The 22924-nt window shown below is 40.3% G+C and overlaps 1 protein-coding gene across 1 annotated transcript; it reads left to right on the top strand.

The window, feature by feature from the left end:
• The first annotated feature begins 1678 nt into the window (after positions 1–1678).
• LOC131199932 (putative gastrointestinal growth factor xP4) lies at positions 1679–22483 on the top strand. Its single transcript, XM_058186223.1, has 9 exons — positions 1679–1878; positions 3523–3637; positions 7080–7232; positions 15318–15473; positions 16214–16360; positions 17878–18048; positions 20367–20486; positions 21115–21261; positions 22292–22483. Exons 2-9 carry the CDS (start codon positions 3556–3558, stop codon positions 22453–22455), a joined length of 1140 nt encoding a protein of 379 aa, XP_058042206.1. The 5' UTR covers positions 1679–1878; positions 3523–3555; the 3' UTR covers positions 22456–22483.
• Positions 22484–22924: the final 441 nt, after the last annotated feature.

Here is a 22924-nt window from a genome sequence, read left to right as displayed (position 1 = left end):
GGTTCGCCTGATACGCAGTTGCGTCCCTTTCTAGACCGGGCTTCCCTCTGCACAGTCACTCATGCCCTCGTCACATCCCGCCTGGACTACTGCAATGCTCTCTACATGGGGCTCCCCTTGAAGGGCACCCAGAAGCTCCAACTGGTCCAGAATGCGGCTGCGTGGGTGATAGAGGGAGCACCTCGTGGCTCCCATGTGACACCTCTCCTGTGCGGTCTGCACTGGCTCCCAGTGGTCTTTCGGGTGCAATTCAAGGTGCTGATTACCACCTTTAAAGTGCTCCATGGCATAGGACTGGGTTACTTATGGGACCACCTACTGCCACCAGTAGCCTCCCATCGACCTGTGCACTCCCACACGGAGGGCCTCCTCTGGGTGCCATCGGTCAAACAATGTCAGCTGGCGACCCCCAGGGGGAGGGCCTTCTCTGTGGGGGCTCCTGCCCTTTGGAATGAGCTGCCTCCGGGGCTTCGTCAACTCCCCGACCTCCGGACCTTTCGCCGCGAGCTGAAGACGCTTTTGTTCCATCGTGCAGGGCTAGCTTAAATGCAGTTTTTAAATGGGGTTTTATTCTTATTTTAGTTTTTTAGGCCATAAATTGAATCAGTTTTTTATATTGTTCTTAACTTGTATTATATGTATTTTATATGTATTTTATTGGCTGTGAACCGCCCTGAGTCCTTCAGGAGAAGGGCGGTATACAAATCAAATAAATAAATAAATAAATAAATAAAATATCTCATTTCTCTATTATAAATTTCTGGTATGATTCCCAAGTAGAAAAACTTCTGGTTTATGTGCTCTTTAATCATTTTTTCCAACCATGTGTGTATTTTACTCCAATATCTTTTAGCTTCCACGCATGTCCACCACATGTGGTAATACGATCCAGGTGACTGATGACATTTCCAACATTTTTCAGATTTGTCCTTGAACATCCTTGCAATTCTTGTTGGGGGTAAATGCCATCTATAAAACATCTCATACAAATTCTCTTTATAAGCCGTAGACATTGTCATCTTATAATTATATGTCCATAATTTTTGCCATGTCTCTAAATCAATCCGATGCCCAAAAATTTTCCCCAAGCAATCATTGTTTCCTTGACTTCTTCTTCTTCTAGTTTAATCTCTAAAAGATACCCATACAACTTCGTAATTAATTTGTCATCAGTCCCTGTTAAAATTTTATCAAAGCTAGTCAAGTTATTATAAAAACCTTCTGTCTTGGAATCTTTCTCATATCTAGAATATATTTGCAAGTAAGAAAACCAATTCATCTTTATATCTTCACTTTCCAATTCCTGCATTGTTTTAAGTTCTCCCTTCTCATTTAACAATTTTTTATATCTAACAATTTGTTCCTTTCTAAACGTAATTGCATATGAAAAAGCCTCAATAGTTGATACCCAAACTGGGATTTTTATAAAATGGCTTTTCTTAATTCTCTCCCAGTTTGATAACAAAGCGTCTCTTACAGGGCAGATCCTTGATGTCAGCATAATGCCAGGGGTTATGGCATATACAAATATAGAAAACATCCACCATAATTGCCTATATATTGTAGCAACAGCTCAGGGACTGCTAAGACAATGAACTAGCTGAAGATCTTACAAATAATTTGGGAAGTGTAGTCTGCTGCCCAAGGCCTAAACTGTCACGTATGAACAAGCCCTTTGTTCTTTGCTCTTTTAAAAATAAAGCACTGCAGGCTCTGTTAATGCATGATGTAACTTCACAGTCATTAAACTATGATTTCACAGACTAAGAGGCATTATGCAAAATTAATACTTGGGCCCCAAGTAGACAGGAAATGCAGTATTATTCCAGGATCCATATCTGCAGGCACTAGAGTCAAGTCGGATATTTCTAGCTTCAAGTAAGATATTTCTAGCTTCAAATAAGATTAAAATCTTTATGTATTTCTTTGACTTATTCTGTTTCCTTTTTTGTAAGTGCCATGTTGCATCAAATGATCTTTAAAATAATTAAGCTTTTAAATATTTTTTTAAATTATGGGATAGGGTGGGGTCAGATGAATTTGTTTTGGAAAGAGTGGGGGCAGTGAGTTTATATGTGCAGTGAGTTTATATGTGGATATGAAAATATTAAGATTTTCCCACAGGTATTAACTCTCAAAAATGGAAATCTGTAGCGATACAATTTCATAAACCACTTGCTATAGAAACAATAGTTTCACTTTATGCTGTACTAGTCAGATCACTAGATAAGATTGATTAGGATGGAGAAAAGTGGAAACATTTCCAATCAGAAGGTCCTAATTCAAGAAACATAGACAAAATTGAATGGTTCCACGGGACAATAAAGATACTAAGATGTTTGGCAAAGGATCCCTGGGCAAAGGTTAAAACAGCTGACTAGATTTAGGCTGGAGAAGGGACATTGAGGAGAGGCATGATAGCACTCTTTAAATATTTAATAGTTTGTCATACAGAAACTGTACGTATGTACGTATTTATTGTTAAATAACTTTATATATTCTCTGCTGTTCCTGAAGCCAGAATTAAATTTAAAGGCCTAAATTACAGATGGTGGGGATAAATTTTTCCTGAATATTAGAAAGAACTTCATAATGAAAGGAGCTGAACTGTAGAAATACCTGGGATGACACTTTGATGAAAGTTCACAAAAGATGTTGGATAACCAACTGTGATATTTTAGCGTCGGCCTTAAGTAGATTATCTACAAAGGTGCTTCTTAGCTATGTAATATTCAGCAAAGGTAAACTCATTTCCACTTTGTTGAATTTCATGTTGCAACTGAAAGTATTGGCATACACCACAGGCAGAGCAAGGAACTGTGGCAGTTCTTCTATCTTACACAGCTTGATCTGCCTTCTTCAAAAACAAAGCCCAAAAGGATATTTTGTCACAACAAATAGTTAAAGGAACTTATGAGATACATTGTAGATACATACTTCTAAAAGATAATAATTGTTTAGTATCTCCACATTAAGGAGAAGGAAGATAAAAACCAGAAGTATTGCACCATTATTTAATTTCTTTTTAAGGATCAGACTTAAAGTCAGGCTATAGTCTATAAAATACAAGATCTTGTCCTGAAAGCAGCTAAAAATGCAACTTTAATGTGAACAAAATATAATCCTAACCTCTCTGAAGCTCACCCCAAAGACTGAAACTGTCAGCGAGCCCAGGATCTTCAATGAGAGTAATATCACTACCACATTCTCCATGGTAGGGAAAGAGCAAAAATACTGGCAGGAGAAATGAAACTCTTGGTTGCAAAATGTTTTCCTGTTATTGTTATGAATCTAGTGGACGTTATTCTGCCATGTGATTAGAAAAGCTTACATTATTTAAGGACTGAAATATTTTATCATTTGTACAGTTGGGTAGTTGTTATAGAATCACAACCACAAGTGAGTATTTAAAATTAAACTTAACTGTGCTGCAACATTTTTGAAAGAGAAAGACTGGTTTAATATTTATATTATAGTAACTTACAATTATAAATTATGATCATGTGTATTTGTATATTTAAGGAACATTGAAGAGCATAGATACAGGATAAAGGAATGGAGTATAAGACCTGTTTAGTACTAGCTACCGCCTTGTGTTTTGGATTTGTTTGCCCTCAAAAAGATAGTCGCCCACCATGTAAGTATATAATATTTATTAATAACTTAACGAAGGTGAATGGATGATAAAGTCATGTGTTCACTATTAATGGGTTAATAAGCAAGCAAAAATGATTACAAGACTTGTTTTTATTTGCTATATAACCTATTCATATGAATAGATATGTACTGTATATTCATATGAATACATTATAATTATATAAATATATAAGAGCGTAGAGTGGGGCATAATGGCTCAGCAATTAAGCTGACTGAGCTTGTCAACTGGAAAGTTAGACAGCCTGGGTTTGAGGGCCGAGTGCCATGCAATGGGGTGAGCTACCATTACTTGCCCCAGCTCCTGCCAACTTAGCAGTTCTAAATCAGGCAAATGAGAGTAGATAAATAGGTACCACTGGTGGGAATGTAACAGCATTCTATGTGCCTTGGTATATAGTCATGCTGGCTATCTGACCAAGGAAATGTCTGGATAGTGTTGGTTCCCTTGGCTAACCCATGAGATGAGCATGTCCCCCTAGAGCCAAAGATAGAAATCTATGGAGATCTGACAGCTGGAAAGGGCAAAGATTTATCTTTATCTATATGACTGTATGTCTAGGGGACATAGTTCATAACCCAAATTATATGTTTCCCCCAACTAAAGAATTTGGGAATTCTAAAGTCAATTGGCCTCATTAGCACATATTTTGAGTAGACATACATATGATTGTTCTCCAGTACACTATTTTTGCTTTTGGGTCTGACTCTCTTATTATATCTCTTCAGGCATTATAGAACCATCCAAAAGCATTGGAGCACTGGGTGCATTATCAGATATCTGAATAGATAAGAAGGACATGGGAAATTGGGAAAAAGTTCAAATGGGAGAAAAAGGAAGACACACTAGCATACGTTTTTTTAGCTCCACAGTAAAAATTACAGTGAAAAATTACCAACACTCTCTACATATCTAGACCTACATTTATATACTTTTTCCAGCATCAGAAAGACTAGCTTTTCAATCGTAGGAATGTGCAAAAGCAAGTGAGGAGACAATAGCCTGCATCATCCAAGTGATTAAGATCCTGTCAGTTTCAGGCAGAAGGCAGTCTGGAGTTTACAAGTCAACCTAAGACAGTGGTTGCCAACCTTTGAGACTTGGTGGCCCAGCATGGGGGTGGGCGGAGAGGAGAATTGGACCATGCAAACAACAGACTGGTGTGCATGCACAGGTCAACTTGTGCAAGTGGGCAGTGTGCACATGCATGCATGCAAAGTGCACGTGTATGGACGCTGGCCTGTTGCTCATGCAAGTCAAGCTATGCACATGTGTGTGCACACCAGCTCACTCCTTGTGCTGCCCAGTTGTGAATAGGCCATGGCCTACACAAGAAATATATATTTTAGAATGGAAAATGTGGATTGATTATATTCAAAATAAGTATCAGATAAAAAAATATCGAATAGCATATGAGTAAATTTAGGAAATATTTTGTATTAGATATATTTCTGAAGGAGCTGTTTGATATGATTGTAAAAATAAAACTTTTTTATGAAAAAAAAAATAGGCCATGGCCTTGTAGTGGGCCGCAGCCAACAGCTTGGGGACCCCTGACCTAAGCTGAGCTTTTTGGTTGGTAAAATGAGGACCCAAACGATGCTGACTCTGTAAACCACTTCGAGAGGGCTGTAAAACACTATGATGCAGTATATAAATCTAAGTGCTATTGCTATTGCTATTAAAGATACTTTAGCATCCAGATAGTATTTGATTTTTAAAGCTATGTCTACTGGACAGAGGACATGATGACAGAAGATGTATCTCCTTTTGACAGACATCTGGTAACCCTATCCAAAGTATTTGAACCAGAAAACTTGATTTCTGAGCTGAAGAAATACTATAAATATAAATAAAGTACTCTGAATATAACAAAATATCTTATGCCACCAGACTTGAAATCCTGGGTTTAGAAAATTTAGAACTACGCCGTCTTCGACATGACTTGAGTTTAACTCATAAAATCATCTATTACAATGTCCTTCCTGTCAAAGACTACTTCAGCTTCAATTGCAACAATACACGAGCACACAATAGATTTAAGCTTAATGTTAACCGCTCCAATCTTGATTGCAGAAAATATGACTTCAGTAACAGAGTTGTTAATGCTTGGAATACACTACCTGACTCTGTGGTCTCTTCCCAAAATCCCCAAAGCTTCAACCAAAAACTCTCTACTATTGACCTCACCCCATTCCTAAGAGGTCTGTAAGGCACGTACAGAAGAGCACAAGGGTGCCTACCGTTCCTGTCCTATTGTTTCCTTTCTTTATATTCAATTAATTTAGTTATTACATACTTATACTTATATATATACTTATATATTGTATAGTTATTTTATGCTTACACTCATATATACTGTGTGACAAAATAAATAAATAAATAAAAATAAAGTAGCCGGGCAAATACCATCAAGGATTTGTCCCAGTGGTACTCAGGGGAAATTACAAGCAGGGATGTTGGCAGGGGAGGGGAGGGGAGAGGTGGCAAATGGTGACATATGTGTAGTCACCCGAATGTTGTGATTAAGAATTTTTGTTAGGCTATCTAATGCAACTATGTAAGTCACTTGTGTGACTTACATAGTTGTGTAATTCACATTCACACAAATGCATAGAAGCATTTGTGTGAATACTCCATTGAGTGTACATTATTTTTTATGTTTTTTTTTTCTCGAGAGGCTATTGCAGATTGGAATGCTGAGATTTAGTATGTGCTATCCCAGAAAATAGGCCATCAGAATTCTAGGCCATAAAAAATATAATCCTTGTGTATTTCCTAGAACCAGAAAAACATTTTGGAGAATCTTGAATCTAGATTTAATAAATTCTGCTAAAAGTCTAACGGAATCAATGTGGAATTCAGGTGTTCAGACTTTGTATATCTGTGTAGGGAACCTGCCAACTTATATTGAAATTATGGATATATGATAGATTTTATGTATTTCTTAGTATATTAAACAATTGTTTAATAGGCTGGATTTATTTATTTATAGTCTCACTGAAAGCACCAGTAGTTAATATAAAAGAGAATATTTAAATCAACCTTCTACATAAGTTAAGAAAGGGTAAAACAACACAGAGAAGGAGCTGTTATTAATAATCATGGGATGGTTTGAACACAACTCATAATTAAGATTCTACGATCCACTCTATCTGTAGAGAAGTAACAACTGTGATTGTTCCAAATGTATTATTAGTAAATATTAGAACAGAATGATTCTTATCTCCAAATAATCGGTTATTACCTTCAGTATTGTGAGTCTTGTATTTTCCATTAAAAAAAATGAAATGAGTAAGAAAATCAGAAAAAGAGCCCTGCTAAATATATCTAGTCAGAAATACTGACTACTAAATTAGAGAAAAATGTATTCACAAAGAAGAAAATATTACAGGCAATTGCCCAATTCCTTTCTTTCAAACAGATGCCTGCCAATGTCTAATGGAAACCAGTGAAAGAGAGGGATGTGAATTTTCTTCAGAAAACATTACTGCAGAGCAGTGCACAGAAAATGGGTGTTGCTTTGATGCATCGTTGCCTGATGTCCCTTGGTGCTTCAGACCATCAGGTGAAAGAGGTAATGACAAGTGGGCAGCAGAAAGGGAGATTGTCTGTGAAGATTCTCAGTCATCCAGGTCATGGTTGTCCCAAAGGTGCTTTTCAAAAGGCAACTGGAGTGTCTTTGTTTTTTCCTTGAAGACGTTTTGCTTTTCATCCAAGAAGCTTCTTCGGTTCTCCTTTACCTCTTCAAAACTGAAGAAGCTCATTCTTGGATGAGGAGCAAAATGTCTTCAAGGAAAAAACAAAGAAATTCCAGTCGTCTTTTGAAAAGCATTTTGGGGAGAAACAGAGATTGTAATGCTTGGATTTTTTTTAGATCAGATCAGATTAGATTAACAGAGTTGGAAGGAACCTTGTAGGTCATCTAGTCCAACCCCCCACCCAAGAAGAAGACCCTACACCATTTCTGACAAATGACAGTACAAGCACTTCTTGAAAGCCTCCAGTGATGAAGCTCCCACAACTTCCGAAGGCAAGCTGTTCCATTGGTTGATTGTTCTCACTGTCAGAAAATTTCTCCTTATTTCTAGGTTGAATCCCTCCTTGCAGTTTCCATCCAATTATTCCTTGTCTGGCCTTCAGGTGCCTTGGAAAATAGCTTGACCCCTTCCTCTCTGTGGCAGCCCCTCTTATATTGGAACACTGCTATCATGTCTCCCCGGGTTCTTCTCTTCATTAGACTAGCCATGCCCAGTTCCTGTAACCGTTCTTCATATGTTTTAGTCTCCAGTCCCCTAATCATCTTGATTGCTCTTCTCTGCACTTTTTCTAGAGTCTCAACATGTTTTTTATAGTGTGATGACCAAAACTGGATGCAGTACTCTAGGTGTGGTCTTACTAAGGCTTTATAAAGTGGTATTAGAATCTCACTTGATCTTGATTGTATCTCTCTGTTAATGCAACTTAATCCATTGGCTTTTTTGGCTGCCACCACACACTGCTGATTCATATCTATTTGGTTGTCCACTAAGACTCCAAGAATCCTCTCACAGTTACTGCTATTAAGCCTGATTTCACCCAATCTATATGTGTACTTTTGGTTTTTCTTCTCAAAGTGTAAAACTTTACTTTTCCACAAATGTGCTTGGCAGAAATGCTCCTTCTTTGCAAAGTCTGCTAGAAAAAGAAAATACTCTTGGAAAAATTCACCCTACAGTATTAGGAAAAAAGAAAAATAATAATTAATATTCTACCAAAACATTCTTCAAGTAAAATAAGTTTTCATAAAATTGTCATTAGCATTTTCTTTTTTAGTTGATTAAAAGTTTTATTTCATCCTATACCAACAGTAGTCTCATACATGCTTAGAACAGAAATGGATCATCTTTTAGATGTTGCTAATCTACAGTTTGTAGAACTCCTGACCACTAGCCTTCCTTCCTGGAATGGCTGGAAATTGTGTTGTTACACAGTCCTTTCAACAGTTCCAAAAAAGTTCCAAGAAAGGAAGAACAAAGTCCAATTCCTTTTAAAAAAGCACTTTTGGAACAACCATGACCTGGATGACTGAGAAACTTCATAGTGATTAAATAAATATTTTGTAGCTTTAAAGAATCCAATCAAAGATATTTCCAATGCATATGGTTGTTTACATGGAAAATCTCCATCCATATACCAACATCCTGTAAGAAAGTGTTAGTATGGGAAATTTTTACCATGAAATGCATTGATTCAAGTAATTATGGAAATAGTGAGAGTTTTTTTTTAAATTCCAAAAGCTACACTGCTTCCAGGTACAATTCAAGGTGCTGGTTGCGAGTTCTACATGATTTAGACCTGTATATTTATGGAACTCCCCTTTTCAGGGGCCATGCAGTTAAGCCTTCTTAATTATAACTCTGCTTCTTTTGAAAAGCATCTTACAAAATCAAATTAAGTTTTAGCGCCCTGTTAAGTTTTAACAAAGCCATTAAAGCATGTTTGTATATGTGTGTAAAAGCTTTGTAAGTGGAATTGCGAGTAGTGAGCTCACCATCACTGCCACCAAGAGCCGTGGTGGCAGAGTGGTTAGAATACAGTATTGTAGACTAATTCTGCTCGCTGCCAGGAATTCAATCCTCACCGGCTAAAAGTTGACTCAACCTTCCATTCTTCAGAGGTAGGTAAAATGAGGACCCAGATTGTTGGGGGCAACATGCTGACTCTATAAACCACTTAGAGAGGGGGGCTGTAAAGCACTTATCATGACTTTTGTATGTTTATTTTAAAATTGTTCCTTGATTGCTGGTATTTGCAATTGTAATTTGAATTTACCATTTGTTTAGAATTTATCTATTCTCATTTTTACTCTAAGAGAGAAATAAAAGGCACTCAAGGCTCTTTTGGATCATATTGGAGCAAAAAATGAATGAATAACTAAATAAAGTTAGTCTGATTAGCTTTTCTGGCATTAAACTGTTATGATAGTGGAGCCACACTGTCAAACTTAATAATGAAACAAACCTAAAACCTTAGACCAGACACTAGTCAAATTCAAGTGATTAAATAAATATTTTGTAGCTTTAAAGAATCCAATCAAAGATATTTCCAATGCATATGGTTGTTGTTATGTTCGGGAAGTAACGAGGTTGGAGACCAGGGTAGTGACAACAGCTCTTTAATATAGGGTGAACCCAGCAACAGGCTGGGGGAAAAACCTCTCCTTTTATACAGTTCTGCAGGAGGCTTCGTCCAATCAGCAACGTGCTGATTTCCCGCTCAAATATTTAAAGGTACAACTGTTAATACATAACACTCCTCCCCTCCCAGAAAACACTTTGTCTCTATTTACATATTTATTTACATGTTATTTTTCGACGTAGTCACGCAAATAACCTGGGCGTCTCCTAGTTCTTTCTGACCTGCGCGGTTCAGTTCTGGGTGGTGTTTTGAGCTGGTCGGAGGGGCTGTTTTCTCCTCCCAGCTCTTTCTCTGAGCCATCGGGCTCCGGATTATTGGCCGACTCTTTTTCTTGGCCATCCGGCCTTGGATTAATTTTGGAATTTTCCCTGCTGCTTCCCTCGGGACCTGATGGCGTCGCTGGAACTCTGGGACCTCAGCTAAGTCTTGCGCCTCCCCCGGGTCATTGTCAGCTGTGGATTCAAAGTGGTATTGGTCATTACCTGTCTCTATTGGTTTGGTTTGGTCAGTTATTCGTTTCCTTAACTGATCTATGTGGCGCCGCCACACTCGGTTGTCTGGTAGCTCTACCACGTACGATTTTGGGCCTGTTATCTTTGTTACTTGTCCTGCGACCCAACTCGGGCCGTCCCCATAGTTTCGGGCCCACACCCGGTCGCCTATGCTCATTTCCCTTGTCTTTTCTAGTTCTCCCTTGTAACCCTCGGGAGTGTAATGGGGGTTCAAGCGGTCAAGTGGGCACCTGAGTTTCCGTCCCATTAGCAATTCGGCGGGGCTTTTCCCTGTGGCCGTGCTTGGGGTTCTGTGCTGGACGGCTAGGAAAAAGTCTATTTTCGTTTGCCAGTCACCTGGCTGGAGCCTGGACAATGCCTCCTTAGCGCTCCGGACGGAACGCTCTGCAAGGCCATTCGACGCAGGGTGGAAAGGCGCAGAGAGGGCATGTCGGATGCCTTCCTCTGCCAGGTACTCTTCAAACTGGGCTGCCGTGGTGGGGCCCATTGTCGGACACCAGAGTGCCCGGCAACCCGTGAGTTGCGAATAGGTGGCGCAGGGTTGCGATTACTGCCTCGGCCGTGGTGGACTTCATGAGTATGATCTCCAACCATTTGGAAAATGCGTCCACCACCACTAGGAACGTTTGGCCGTGAAAGGGGCCAGCAAAGTCAATGTGGATTCTTGACCAGGCCCTTGGGGCTTTTCCCATTCTCTGACTGGGGCTGTTGGGGTAGCGGTCTGGACTCTTGGCAAGCTTGGCATTTCCCTACCCTCTCAGCAATCTCTGCATCCATGAGTGGCCACCATACATAGCTTCTAGCTAACCCTTCATCCTTACGATGCCTGGGTGACCTCGTGGAGGAGGTCCAATACCTTGCCCTTAACTTAACAGGAATTATTACACGATCACCCCATAACAGGCACCCCTTGAGCCGAGAGCTCATCTCGCTTTCTTAACAAATTCTTTGAACTGCTCGCCCGCGCAGCGGCCACCCTCTCTGTACCCAACCGGTACAGTCCTTAACACAATGTCGGTATGATGCCGAGCCACTTCCTTGATGTGACTGGGCCAGAGTCCAACGAGTCAATAAGGAGGATGGGTGTCCCCGGAGTGGGGTCTTGATCGCCCCTGGCAGTGGGCATCGGCTCAACGCGTCTGCATGCCCCACTTCCTTTCCCGGTCGATGCTGCAGCTTGTACGAATAAGCGGCTAAAAATATAGTCCATCGGGTCAAGCGTGGCGAAAGTGCCACAGGCGTTGGGCGGTCGCCAGCCAGTAATCCTAGTAGCGGTCTGTGGTCAGTCACGATTTCAAAATTCCGCCCAAAGACATACTCATGGAATTTTTTGACCCTGATACAATGGCTAGTGCTTCTTTGTCTAATTGGCTGTAGTTCCTCTCTGGGGAGGACATCGTTCTAGAGTAGAACGCTATAGGGGCTTCTGTGCCGTTTGGAAGTCTATGGCTGAGTACAGCCCCCACCCCATAAGGTGACGCATCGCAAACCAGCACTAGGGGTAGTGAGTCGTGATATTGGATGAGCAGGCTATCACTTGAGAGCAGGTTCTTTACTGCTTCAAAAGCCCTATTTTCTGACTTTCCCCAAGACCAAACAGTATTTTTTCCTAAGAGCCTATGCAGCGGTTCCGCAACGGTTGCTTTGTTCTTTAAAAAGACCGCGTAAAAATTAACCAATCCCAGGAATGCCTGCAGCTCTGCTTTGTTTTTGGGCGCTGGAGCCTTCCTAATTGCCTTAACCTTGCTCTCAGTAGGGTGAATTTTCTTGTCTATCCTGTAGCCCAAGAAATCGACGGTTTCGACCCCTATCTGGCATTTGTTTGTCTTGACTTTTAACCCGGCTGTCCGGAAAATGCTCAAGACCTTTCTTAACCGCTCCCCCAATTCCTCCATGTTTTCCCCTGAAATTAGGACATCATCGAAGTAGGGAACTACCCCTGGGAGCCCTTGCAGTAGTCGTTCCATCAGGTTTTGGAACAGCCCTGGTGCCACACTAACCCCAAATTGCAATCGGGTGCACTTGAATGCCCCCCTGTGCGTCACAATCGTTTGGGCTTCGGCTGTGCGGGCGTCTACTGGCAGTTGTTGGTAGGCTTGGGCCAAGTCTAACTTTGCAAAGACTTGCCCTTGCCCCAAAGAGTGCAATAAGTGTTGCACTACGGAACCGGTACGCGCTTTTCTGTAAGGCTTTGTTAAGCGTCGCCTTGTAGTCAGCGCAAATTCTAATTGACCCGTCCGGTTTGATGGGGGTGACGATTGGCGTCTCCCACTTTGCGTGATCGACTGGCACCAAAATCCCCTGATTTATGGGCTTGTCGAGCTCCTTATCAATTTTTGGTTTTAGGGCAAAAGGGACTCTCCTCGCCTTAAGCCTAATGGGAGCTACCTGGGGGTCTAAGTTGAAGGAAATAGGGGTCCCCTTGTACTTGCCCAGGCAGTCCTTGAAGACATCTTCGAACTCGTTAAAGAGAATGTCTTTCAAATTGCAGTCACTTCTGTAGATGCCAGTCACTCCCATGCCCAGGGCACGAAACCAGTCTAGTCCCAACAGACTGGGCAGAGTTCCTTCGACGATCGTGATGGGCAGGGTCTTCTTGTGAGGGCCGTGCTCGACTCGGACGGAGGTGGTCCTCGAACAGGGATGCGATTCCCTGGTAGTCGTGGACTCGTAGTCGCTTGTGCTTGCAGGTGGCGCTCCGCGACGGACGGCAGCGACTTCGCCAAAGTGTCCCAGGACATGATGGTTATCGCTGATCCCGTGTCTACTTCAAGCCGGCACCGTACTCCCTCTATTTTTGGCTTGGTGAAGATCTTCTTCTCCACTTTGGTCGAGGCGCGGCCTATGACCACAGTTGTTTGATTGGAATCCGCCCCTCTTTTGTTTGTGCCCATCGCGGGTCGCCTTGCCGATTCCGCGCCTGATTGGCCGATTTGAATTTTCGGCGGAAGGTTGGGCGCTCGACAAACTTGAGCTAGGTGCCCTTTCTTCCCACACCGCCGACATATCGCATCTTTAAATTTGCAGCGTTGGCGCTGGTGTTGACCCCGCAGCTTCCGTGATTCATCTCGGTCCCCTTTGTCGCTGCGCGGCAGACCCTTCCTCATCTTCACCGTCGGATTCGGTCTGAACCTCCTCCTGGTGCACGGGTTGCCTTCGCCGCCTTTGTGGGACCGGCTTCTGCAGTGTCTCTGCCGCTTGGGATGACATTTCATGTGCTCTGGCTTCGTCCAGGCGTTGGCCAGCGTTAGGTTGCTCTTGCTAGCAGCCGCCGCCAAACGGATGTCTTTGACCGGATGAGTTGCTCGAGGAGCACCTCGCCCAGGTCACGGTATCCGCAGTCCTTGGACGCCTTCAGGGCGGCCATGTAGTCACCGGCGGACTCGCCTCCATCTGTCTTCGCCTCCGAATTCAAACCGCCGCACGTATTTGGACGGCGGGAGCAAAGTGGTTCTTAGCAAAGTCTGCAGAGTTGGCCACGACACCGACTGCAACGGCGTTGGCTCTGCCAGGGCTTCCGCGATGTCAATGACCTCCGACCGCAGTGGCTTAAGAAATAAGCCCTTTTTCGGTTATCTGAACTCCGCAGTTCGTTGGCTTCTAGAAAGCTTTCAAACGGGTCATATACGCCCCATTTCTCCTTAGCCGGGTCAACGGTGCGGTGGAGTGTAACTGGCCATCTCCGCTTTTCTGCCCTGGATTTGCTGGGTTCGGGTCTATCGTGCTTCAGCTCGGTTCTGGTTCTCCTCAGCCTCGAAATCCCACCTTCGTCGCCAATGTTATGTTCGGGAAGTAACGAGGTTGGAGACCAGGGTAGTGACAACAGCTCTTTAATATAGGGTGAACCCAGCAACAGGCTGGGGGAAAAACCTCTCCTTTTATACAGTTCTGCAGGAGGCTTCGTCCAATCAGCAACGTGCTGATTTCCCGCTCAAATATTTAAAGGTACAACTGTTAATACATAACAGTTGTTTACATGGAAAATCTCCATCCATATACCAACATCCTGTAAGAAAGTGTTAGTATGGGAAATTTTTACCATGAAATGCATTGATTCAAGTAATTATGGAAATAGTGAGAGTTTTTTTTTTAATTCCAAAAGCTACACTGCTTCCAGGTACAATTCAAGGTGCTGGTTGCGAGTTCTACATGATTTAGACCTGTATATTTATGGAACTCCCCTTTTCAGGGGCCATGCAGTTAAGCCTTCTTAATTATAACTCTGCTTCTTTTGAAAAGCATCTTACAAAATCAAATTAAGTTTTAGCGCCCTGTTAAGTTTTAACAAAGCCATTAAAGCATGTTTGTATATGTGTGTAAAAGCTTTGTAAGTGGAATTGCGAGTAGTGAGCTCACCATCACTGCCACCAAGAGCCGTGGTGGCAGAGTGGTTAGAATACAGTATTGCAGACTAATTCTGCTCGCTGCCAGGAATTCAATCCTCACCGGCTAAAAGTTGACTCAACCTTCCATTCTTCAGAGGTAGGTAAAATGAGGACCCAGATTGTTGGGGGCAACATGCTGACTCTATAAACCACTTAGAGAGGGGGGCTGTAAAGCACTTATCATGACTTTTGTATGTTTATTTTAAAATTGTTCCTTGATTGCTGGTATTTGCAATTGTAATTTGAATTTACCATTTGTTTAGAATTTATCTATTCTCATTTTTACTCTAAGAGAGAAATAAAAGGCACTCAAGGCTCTTTTGGATCATATTGGAGCAAAAAATGAATGAATAACTAAATAAAGTTAGTCTGATTAGCTTTTCTGGCATTAAACTGTTATGATAGTGGAGCCACACTGTCAAACTTAATAATGAAACAAACCTAAAACCTTAGACCAGACACTAGTCAAATTCAAGCCATTAATAATAAACATTAATTCAGGCAGCTTGCAACTTTATTTTTTAAGCCATAGCCAAGCTTATTATCTGGAAAATACAGTGTCCTGACTATTGTTTACAATAACAGCTTCAGTAACCTATGCAAGGAAAATGATTCCATCTCAAGAAAGAAAGGAGTGTGGCTATCAAGGGATCACACGCAAAAGGTGCAAACGAATTGGATGCTGCTTTGATTTAAAGGCATCTGGTGGACCAACTTGTTTTCATCCTCCAGTAAATGATGGTAGGTAATTTTTTGAATTCTTTAAGAGCTAAACAAAGAAAGATATAAAATGTATATCCACTTTTCCCAATTTTCTTTAAAATCCATTTTTCCCCCTTTTATTTTATCCAATATTCTAAAACAGATATATCTAATCTTGGCAATTTTAAGAGTTGTATACTTCAACTCCTAGAATTCCCCAGCATGGCTGGCTGAGGAATTCTAGGAATTGAAGTCCATGGGTCTTAAAATTGGCAAGGTTGAAAAACCCCCCTTCTTTAAAGTGTCTAAATAAATAACGTTAATAATGTTAGCATATTATATAAATATCATTGCACTGAAATAAAATAAGGTGTTAAGATTTATATTAACATAATAAAATGCAGAAAAAAAGAAGCAAAGCCAGCTCACAAGTCTATTACTTCAATTTCTGGTAAAAGTATGCTGACACCCCCAAAGAAGTTGCATGTATATAAGAGCTTCATCATGAAAGCCAAAGCAGCCATCTCTTTAGTTTGTTATGCTGGCTAGAGAAAAACCAGAATTTACAGCCCATCCAGAAGAGAACTTCTGTTACTTGAATTCTTGGGTTTGTTTTTTTAAAGTTTTCTTAAGTTTTCTCACTGAGCATTTATTCACATAATGTTTTCAAAGATCGTCCACTCTACATTTACCCCTGATCTATTTTATTTTTTTTAAAAAATGAAAAATATAAAAAAGAATGATTTTATTTATGTAATGTGATTCATTTTTCTGAATAGCTTCTCAACACTGTGTAATGGAAGGGAGTGCAAGGCTAGAATGTGGTTACCCGGGCATCACTGCTGAGGAATGCCAAGCAAAGGGATGTTGCTTCAATTCATATGACATCAGTACCCGGTGGTGCTTTCATCCTCTGTCGGACACAGGCAAGTATCTAACCAAGGGAACCATATTTTCCTGAAACTGAAAGAGAGAAAATCAATCTGAGGTGAGAATATATTTAGGAGTAGCTAGAAGGTGTGAGAGATGGAGATGTCTTGGGGGAACACCTGGGACCAGAGAGGACCAATTTTGTAAACAAAAACCAGATGCCATCAACAAGTGAGTGTGATAAATGGACTGCAAGCAGTTTGCTCCAACCAAGGAGTGACAGAAACTCAGCAATTATACTTTAGGGTAGATGTAGATGTGGAGGAGGAGGAAAGAGAGGGTGGTTTTTTGTTTTGTTTTTTAGGCTGTTCAGAAGTGAATTTTTGTTGTGCTAGCGCCGTGATGGTGAACCTATGGCATGCGTGCCACAAGTGGCATGCGGAGCCATTTCTGTGGGCACGCAAGTTGTCTCCCTAGATTAGCTCCGCCCACGCATGCGCGCACGGCTCCCGCCAGCCAGCTGATTTTTGGGTCTCAGTTGTGCATGCGGGAGATGCGTGCGCATGGCCACCCCTCCCAGTCTCCATCCCATTTTGGATGCCAGGTAAGTACAGGGCTCGCACAGAGGCTCTGGGAGAGGCTCTGTGAAAAATGGGCCTACCGGAAGTCCAGAAATGGGCCATTTCTGGCCTCCAGAGGGCCACTGGAAGGCTGGGGAAGGCTGTTTTCACTCACCTGGAGGCTCCAGGAAAGCCTCCGGACCCTCCAGAGCCTCTGGAAGGTGAAAAATGGGTCTACCAGAAGTCCGGAAACAGGCCATTCCCAGCCTCCAGAGGCCTGCCAGGGCCCAAATGGGGCGCAGGAGGCAATGGGCACATGTGCAGGGGGTAGGGCAGCATGGGGCGGGGGTCGCACGGGCATGTGGGGTGGGGTGCACAGGGAGGCATTGCATCATGGGTGTGGGCATACGTGCACGTAACTCCCCCGCCCTCTCCCTGCTTTTGCACGCAATGGCAAAAAGGTTTGCCATCGCTGTGCTAGCGTCAGTCATATTTGCAATAAAACATCTTATCTAATCAAACTGAGTTGTGACTTTCCTGAAAGCATACTGAGTTCCACGAGGAAGAAGTATTGTTGTAGTGGCTTGCCATGCAGCCCTGATAAGTTTAATGATTTTAATTGTTATCTTATCAGCATTGTTTGCCTATTATTTTAGTATGACTGTAATAGAATGGTTTTATTCCTGAAAGCTGCCATAGCAGATGTCTGTCTTAAAGGGAGCAAAGAAATATATAAATTAATTCATAATAGAATAATAGAATACCTTAATAGTTTCCAAGCATGAGTAGACACACAAGGAATTTGTTTCCTGTGCAGAAGCTCTCAGTGTACATGCACAGCAACAGAGTAATGATACCAATAAGAAGTAAGTCTTTGTTTGAGATGTGGGATCTTTCCACTAAGATGAATTGTATTGTTTTTCTATATTCATTGTTCTTCTACTGTTTTGTCACCAAGAGAAAATATTCCAAGACATCAAGACTATATTTCTTTACTGTAATTTTGTTTTAAGTACCTGCAAGGCAATGTGGAATGGTACCCAAGAAACGAGTATCGTGTGGAGCTCCTGGCATCTCTGCTGATGAATGCATGGCGAAAGGATGCTGCTATGAACATTACCAGTATGCCAAAATGGTCCCCTGGTGTTTCCAGCCACATGAAAGACAAGGGAACTATTCTGTCTGAAGAGCAACATTGAAAGAAATGTGGCTTGTTTAAAGAAATGCTTGCAGAGTGAAGGTCAATAGACATAACATTAATATGTAGATGTGCTCATATTCTTTGTATTATTATAGTAAATGTTTACTGTTCGATATTTTGAGAATAGTCTGCTTCTCTTCTCACTTTTTCAGAAGGAAGAACTGTAGCATCATTATTAGAATTATCAAGGAATAAATCAACATTAATTTCATATTTTTGCACAATTTCGAATTATAAATAATAGACAATTCACTAAATGTAGTTCATCTTTGGACTAAATATTCAAAATAAACAATCTGAAAGTACATTAAGGTTTGTATTCAATGCACAGATTTAAAGACATTATTTCAGCTTTGGTTGTTGGATTAAATAGGTCCATTTCTATTACACACTGATGATAGACTCTTGCCACTTCTTGGATAAATAGCTGTAAAGGCATGTACACAAAGGTATCCTTGGATATCTTAGCCATATAGGTGGCCCAAAATATGGGAACTAGGTTTTTAAATAAGAACAGAGCAAATACAACATGCTTACTCCATTCAAACATCTTTCCAATTCTAGGTGCAATTCTCTATACTTTAAAGCTATATGGGTAGCCCTCATTTAGCTTCGTACAGTGACTGTTTCCAGTTATAACGGTGATGAAAAAGTAACTCAGTGACCAATCCTCACGTTTATGGCACTTCTAAATTTCTAAAACAAAGGAAAGCTGAATTAAAACCATAAGCACAGTCATGTTTTCACTTAGCAATCATAACAACTGAGTTGCTGGTCCCAATTGTGGTCACTAAATGAGGACTACCGATAATTAGCTTGAATTCTAAGTATTTTAAAGGTCACCCACATCTGAATGCTTAGCTTTTAAGAAAATCAAAGCTGGTTTTCTTCCAGGTTAGTATCAACATAAAAGAAAGTCTTCATGGGAACGTCATACCACCTGAAACTTGTCATGTCCCAATTCTTTCAGTATCCAGACTTAAATCCCATGGCTTTTGTTGCTTTATTTAGTTCAATTTTAATTGGTTCTGATATTGAAATTAGTGTTTAGGGATATATATTTTTCCTCTTAGATTTAAATTAACCTTTAAAGAAATGTTTTCTAATTTTTGTAAGTGCATTTGAGGAGGAAAATGTATTTTGAATAAACAAATGAAAAATGGGATGTTACTCATCTACAGTACATTCATATCTGATATTGCTCAACAATAGGAGGAAGTTTGTATTAGCCAGCAGAAAATACCAGAAAGTACAGAGTAGAAAGTTTTGTAAAGCAGCATCTGGATTGAAACACAAATGGAGTAAAAGCTCTTTTTAGCAAATATTTATTGGTGATGAAGCAGAGGGATTTTTTTTTTAAAAAAGGCATGCCTTCTTAATTTTTAAAAAATTATTTCTTCTGAAACTGTTCAATATTTGACAGTTGGCTAATGGCCCAATCTTGGCTAATATAAACATCTGACTGATATCATTTATTATTTTCCCTTCGCAAATATTATCCGGATACCTCTACCACATATCTAGTAAAAATCTGAATTACATTTTCTAATTACTTGAGGTGGAGCTTAACAGGGAATTTGTTATCTGAATGAAGTACACAAACATAATGATATAAAATAAGCTCCATTTATGCCACATAATACTCTCTTTGATCCAAGTTGAAAGGTTGTATGCTATGAAGAATCAGAAAAGGGTCTGGTTATGTCTAGTTATTTTAATTCTAGGTTGCAGTGTACTGCTTGAAGGGCTAACAGCTCCACGTAAGTACTATACTTTAGAACTAGCATTTTGCTGCAATGTTTCAGTACATGGCAGGCACTAAATAGGATATTTAACTCACCTAATATTTAGACAGTTGAAATTCATTGCTGATATTTTGAATCTTTTAGATAACTTTATTTTGCTATTGCTAAACCTTAGATTAGATTAGACAGTCACTAATCCTTTAGGAAGGGGTCCCAACCCCTGGGTTGCAGCAGATTGCTTCCAGTCCGCCGTCTGTTGGGAACCAGGCCGAGCAAGTGACAGGCGAGTGAGTAAAGCTTCATTTATGCAGGCACAGGAGCTAGGCTGCACACGTGAAACCATGCCCTTTCCCCTCCCACCACTGCTTCTGCTGCTGGAGACCGTTGAGCCAGAAAGGTTGGGGATTGCTGAATTAAGGATTAAATTATGCATGCATGCTTTACAGTATAAAAATGTTAAACATAAGTTACCAAAGGCTGTCCAGCTGTTCTTATTCCAGGAATTCATATTAAAGCATCCCCAACTGATGAGTGTCTGGCCTGTCATTCAACATAGCCAGTGAAAAAGATGATGCAGAGAGATTCCAGCACTTGATCCTTCGAGTTGTCCCTCCACAGAGAACTTCTTATGATTCAACATCTCTTCTAATTTGGACTCATAGGTTTGGTCTCATAGGTTGGTTTCAAAGACCATGCTGTTTGAACAGCATGAAGGCTCAATACATGGAGATGACAGTAGGTTAGGAAGGCTGCATTAAAATTTAACAGCCATGTGGTTTGGTATACTATTGCTTTTGATTTAAGAGCTTTCCAGCAAGACTGAATCCAAAAATAGGAAGCTGAAGAGGCAACACTGATGTTCTTAAAACTTACATCTTTGGATAAGTATGTCAATGGCAAAACATTCAAAATAGCACCAACTATTGGACTATTTCAGCAACAAGGAATTAGCTCAATAACAAGTTTCCTTGGTTTGGATTAATTCTGCTAACAGACTGGAGCAATGTCCCATTCACAAGGTGTCTTTTAAAAGAAACTAGCCATGAAGTAGCCAATTATTATATTAATCTTTCACAGCAGCATTTAAAAATGGGAATTGTGGGCAGCATACTTGCTCACTTGTCAAAGGTTTAAGTGAAGAGATACTTTTTTTGTATTTATAAAGTTCTGCATCTTTATAAAAAATGGGGCTCCAATGTTCTTTTTGTGATACAAAATGATGCTGGCTTTCATAGTGGTAGCTAAAAAAATCATTTGCTATACATTGTTAATATTGGATAACCAGGAGTTTTGTCTTTTGACAGCAAAATGCCGATGTGACGTTGATCCCTACAAACGATCCAACTGTGGACCTCCTGGGATCACTCCCCAGAAATGCAAAAATTCAGGATGTTGCTTCAATTCAACAGTGCCAGGAGTCCCTTGGTGCTTCAAACCAGCCCCTCCAAAATGTAATCCATCTCTGTGATTAAAACAAGACTTTCCAGTTCTTAAATGATATCCAAACTAATGGAATAGATAAGGCCTCTCATCAGGAAGAACTTGGTAACAGATATCTTACTGGCAGTAGTAGTGAGACAATATCACAGGTTCTTTATTTTTTTAATTGTACCCAATTAGAGTAACCCAGAATCAAGAGAAACAGACAAGTACTGGATCCTGGATAGATGGTTTCTTTATATCTTATAACCATCTTATAGCTGTAAGAGTTGGAGAGAAGTTTCATTTTATCAAAACAAACATAAAAAGGTTCTCTCAACGTGGCCCAAACCCCCAAATTCATGTTTTATATATAGAAAGGTATTATCTCATAATAATATCTATCTTCAATGATAGTAGAGGCAAATTTGAAATCTAGTTGGACTACTGAAAGGTTATCTAAATTATACAGTATATGTAAATCAATATTTGAAACTACTCTTAATTGGTAGTTTATCAAGTATTGAGGTCACAGATAGAGGCAATTGAAGTTCAGAAAGGTAAATAGATCTAAATAGATCTACAAAAAGTATCTAAGCTGAAGAGGCAACACTGATGTTCTTAAAACTTACATCTTTGGATAAGTATGTCAATGGCAAAACATTCAAAATAGCACTCAACTATTGAACTATTTCAGCAACAAGGAATTAGCTCAGTAACAAGTTTCCTTGGTTTGGATTGATTCTGCTAACAGACTGGAGCAATGTCCCATTCACAAGGTGTCTTTTAAAAGAAACTAGCCATGAAGTAGCCAATTATTATATTAATCTTTCACAGCAGCATTTAAAAATGGGAATTGTGGGCAGCATACTTGCTCACTTGTCAAAGGTTTAAGTGAGGAGATACTTTTTGTATTTATAAAGTTCTGCATCTTTATAAAAAATAGGGCTCCAATGTTCTTTTTGTGATACAAAATGATGCTGGCTTTCATAGTGGTAGCTAAAAAAATCATTTGCTATACATTGTTAATATTGGATAACCAGGAGTTTTGTCTTTTGACAGCAAAATGCCGATGTGATGTTGATCCCTACAAACGATCCAACTGTGGACCTCCTGGGATCACTCCCCAGAAATGTGAAAATTCAGGATGTTGCTTCAATTCAACAGTGCCAGGAGTCCCTTGGTGCTTCAAACCAGCCCCTCCAAAATGTAATCCATCTCTGTGATTAAAACAAGACTTTCCAGTTCTTAAATGGTATCCAAGATAATGGAATAGATAAGGCCTCTCATCAGGAAGAACTTGGTAACAAATATCTTACTGGCAGTAGTAGTGAGACAATATCACAGGTTCTTTATTTTTTTAATTGTACCCAATTAGAGTAACCCAGAATCAAGAGAAACAGACAAGTACTGGATCCTGGATAGATGGTTTCTTTATATCTTATAACCATCTTATAGCTGTAAGAGTTGGAGAGAAGTTTCATTTTATCAAAACAAACATAAAAAGGTTCTCTCAACGTGGCCCAAACCCCCAAATTCATGTTTTATATATAGAAAGGTATTATCTCATAATAATATCTATCTTCAATGATAGTAGAGGCAAATTTGAAATCTAGTTGGACTACTGAAAGGTTATCTAAATTATACAGTATATGTAAATCAATATTTGGAACTACTCTTAATTGGTAGTTTATC

Source organism: Ahaetulla prasina, chromosome 5 (genome assembly GCF_028640845.1).
Source record: "Ahaetulla prasina isolate Xishuangbanna chromosome 5, ASM2864084v1, whole genome shotgun sequence".
NCBI lineage: Eukaryota > Metazoa > Chordata > Lepidosauria > Squamata > Colubridae > Ahaetulla > Ahaetulla prasina.
This window is presented reverse-complemented; position numbering and strand designations above follow the sequence as displayed.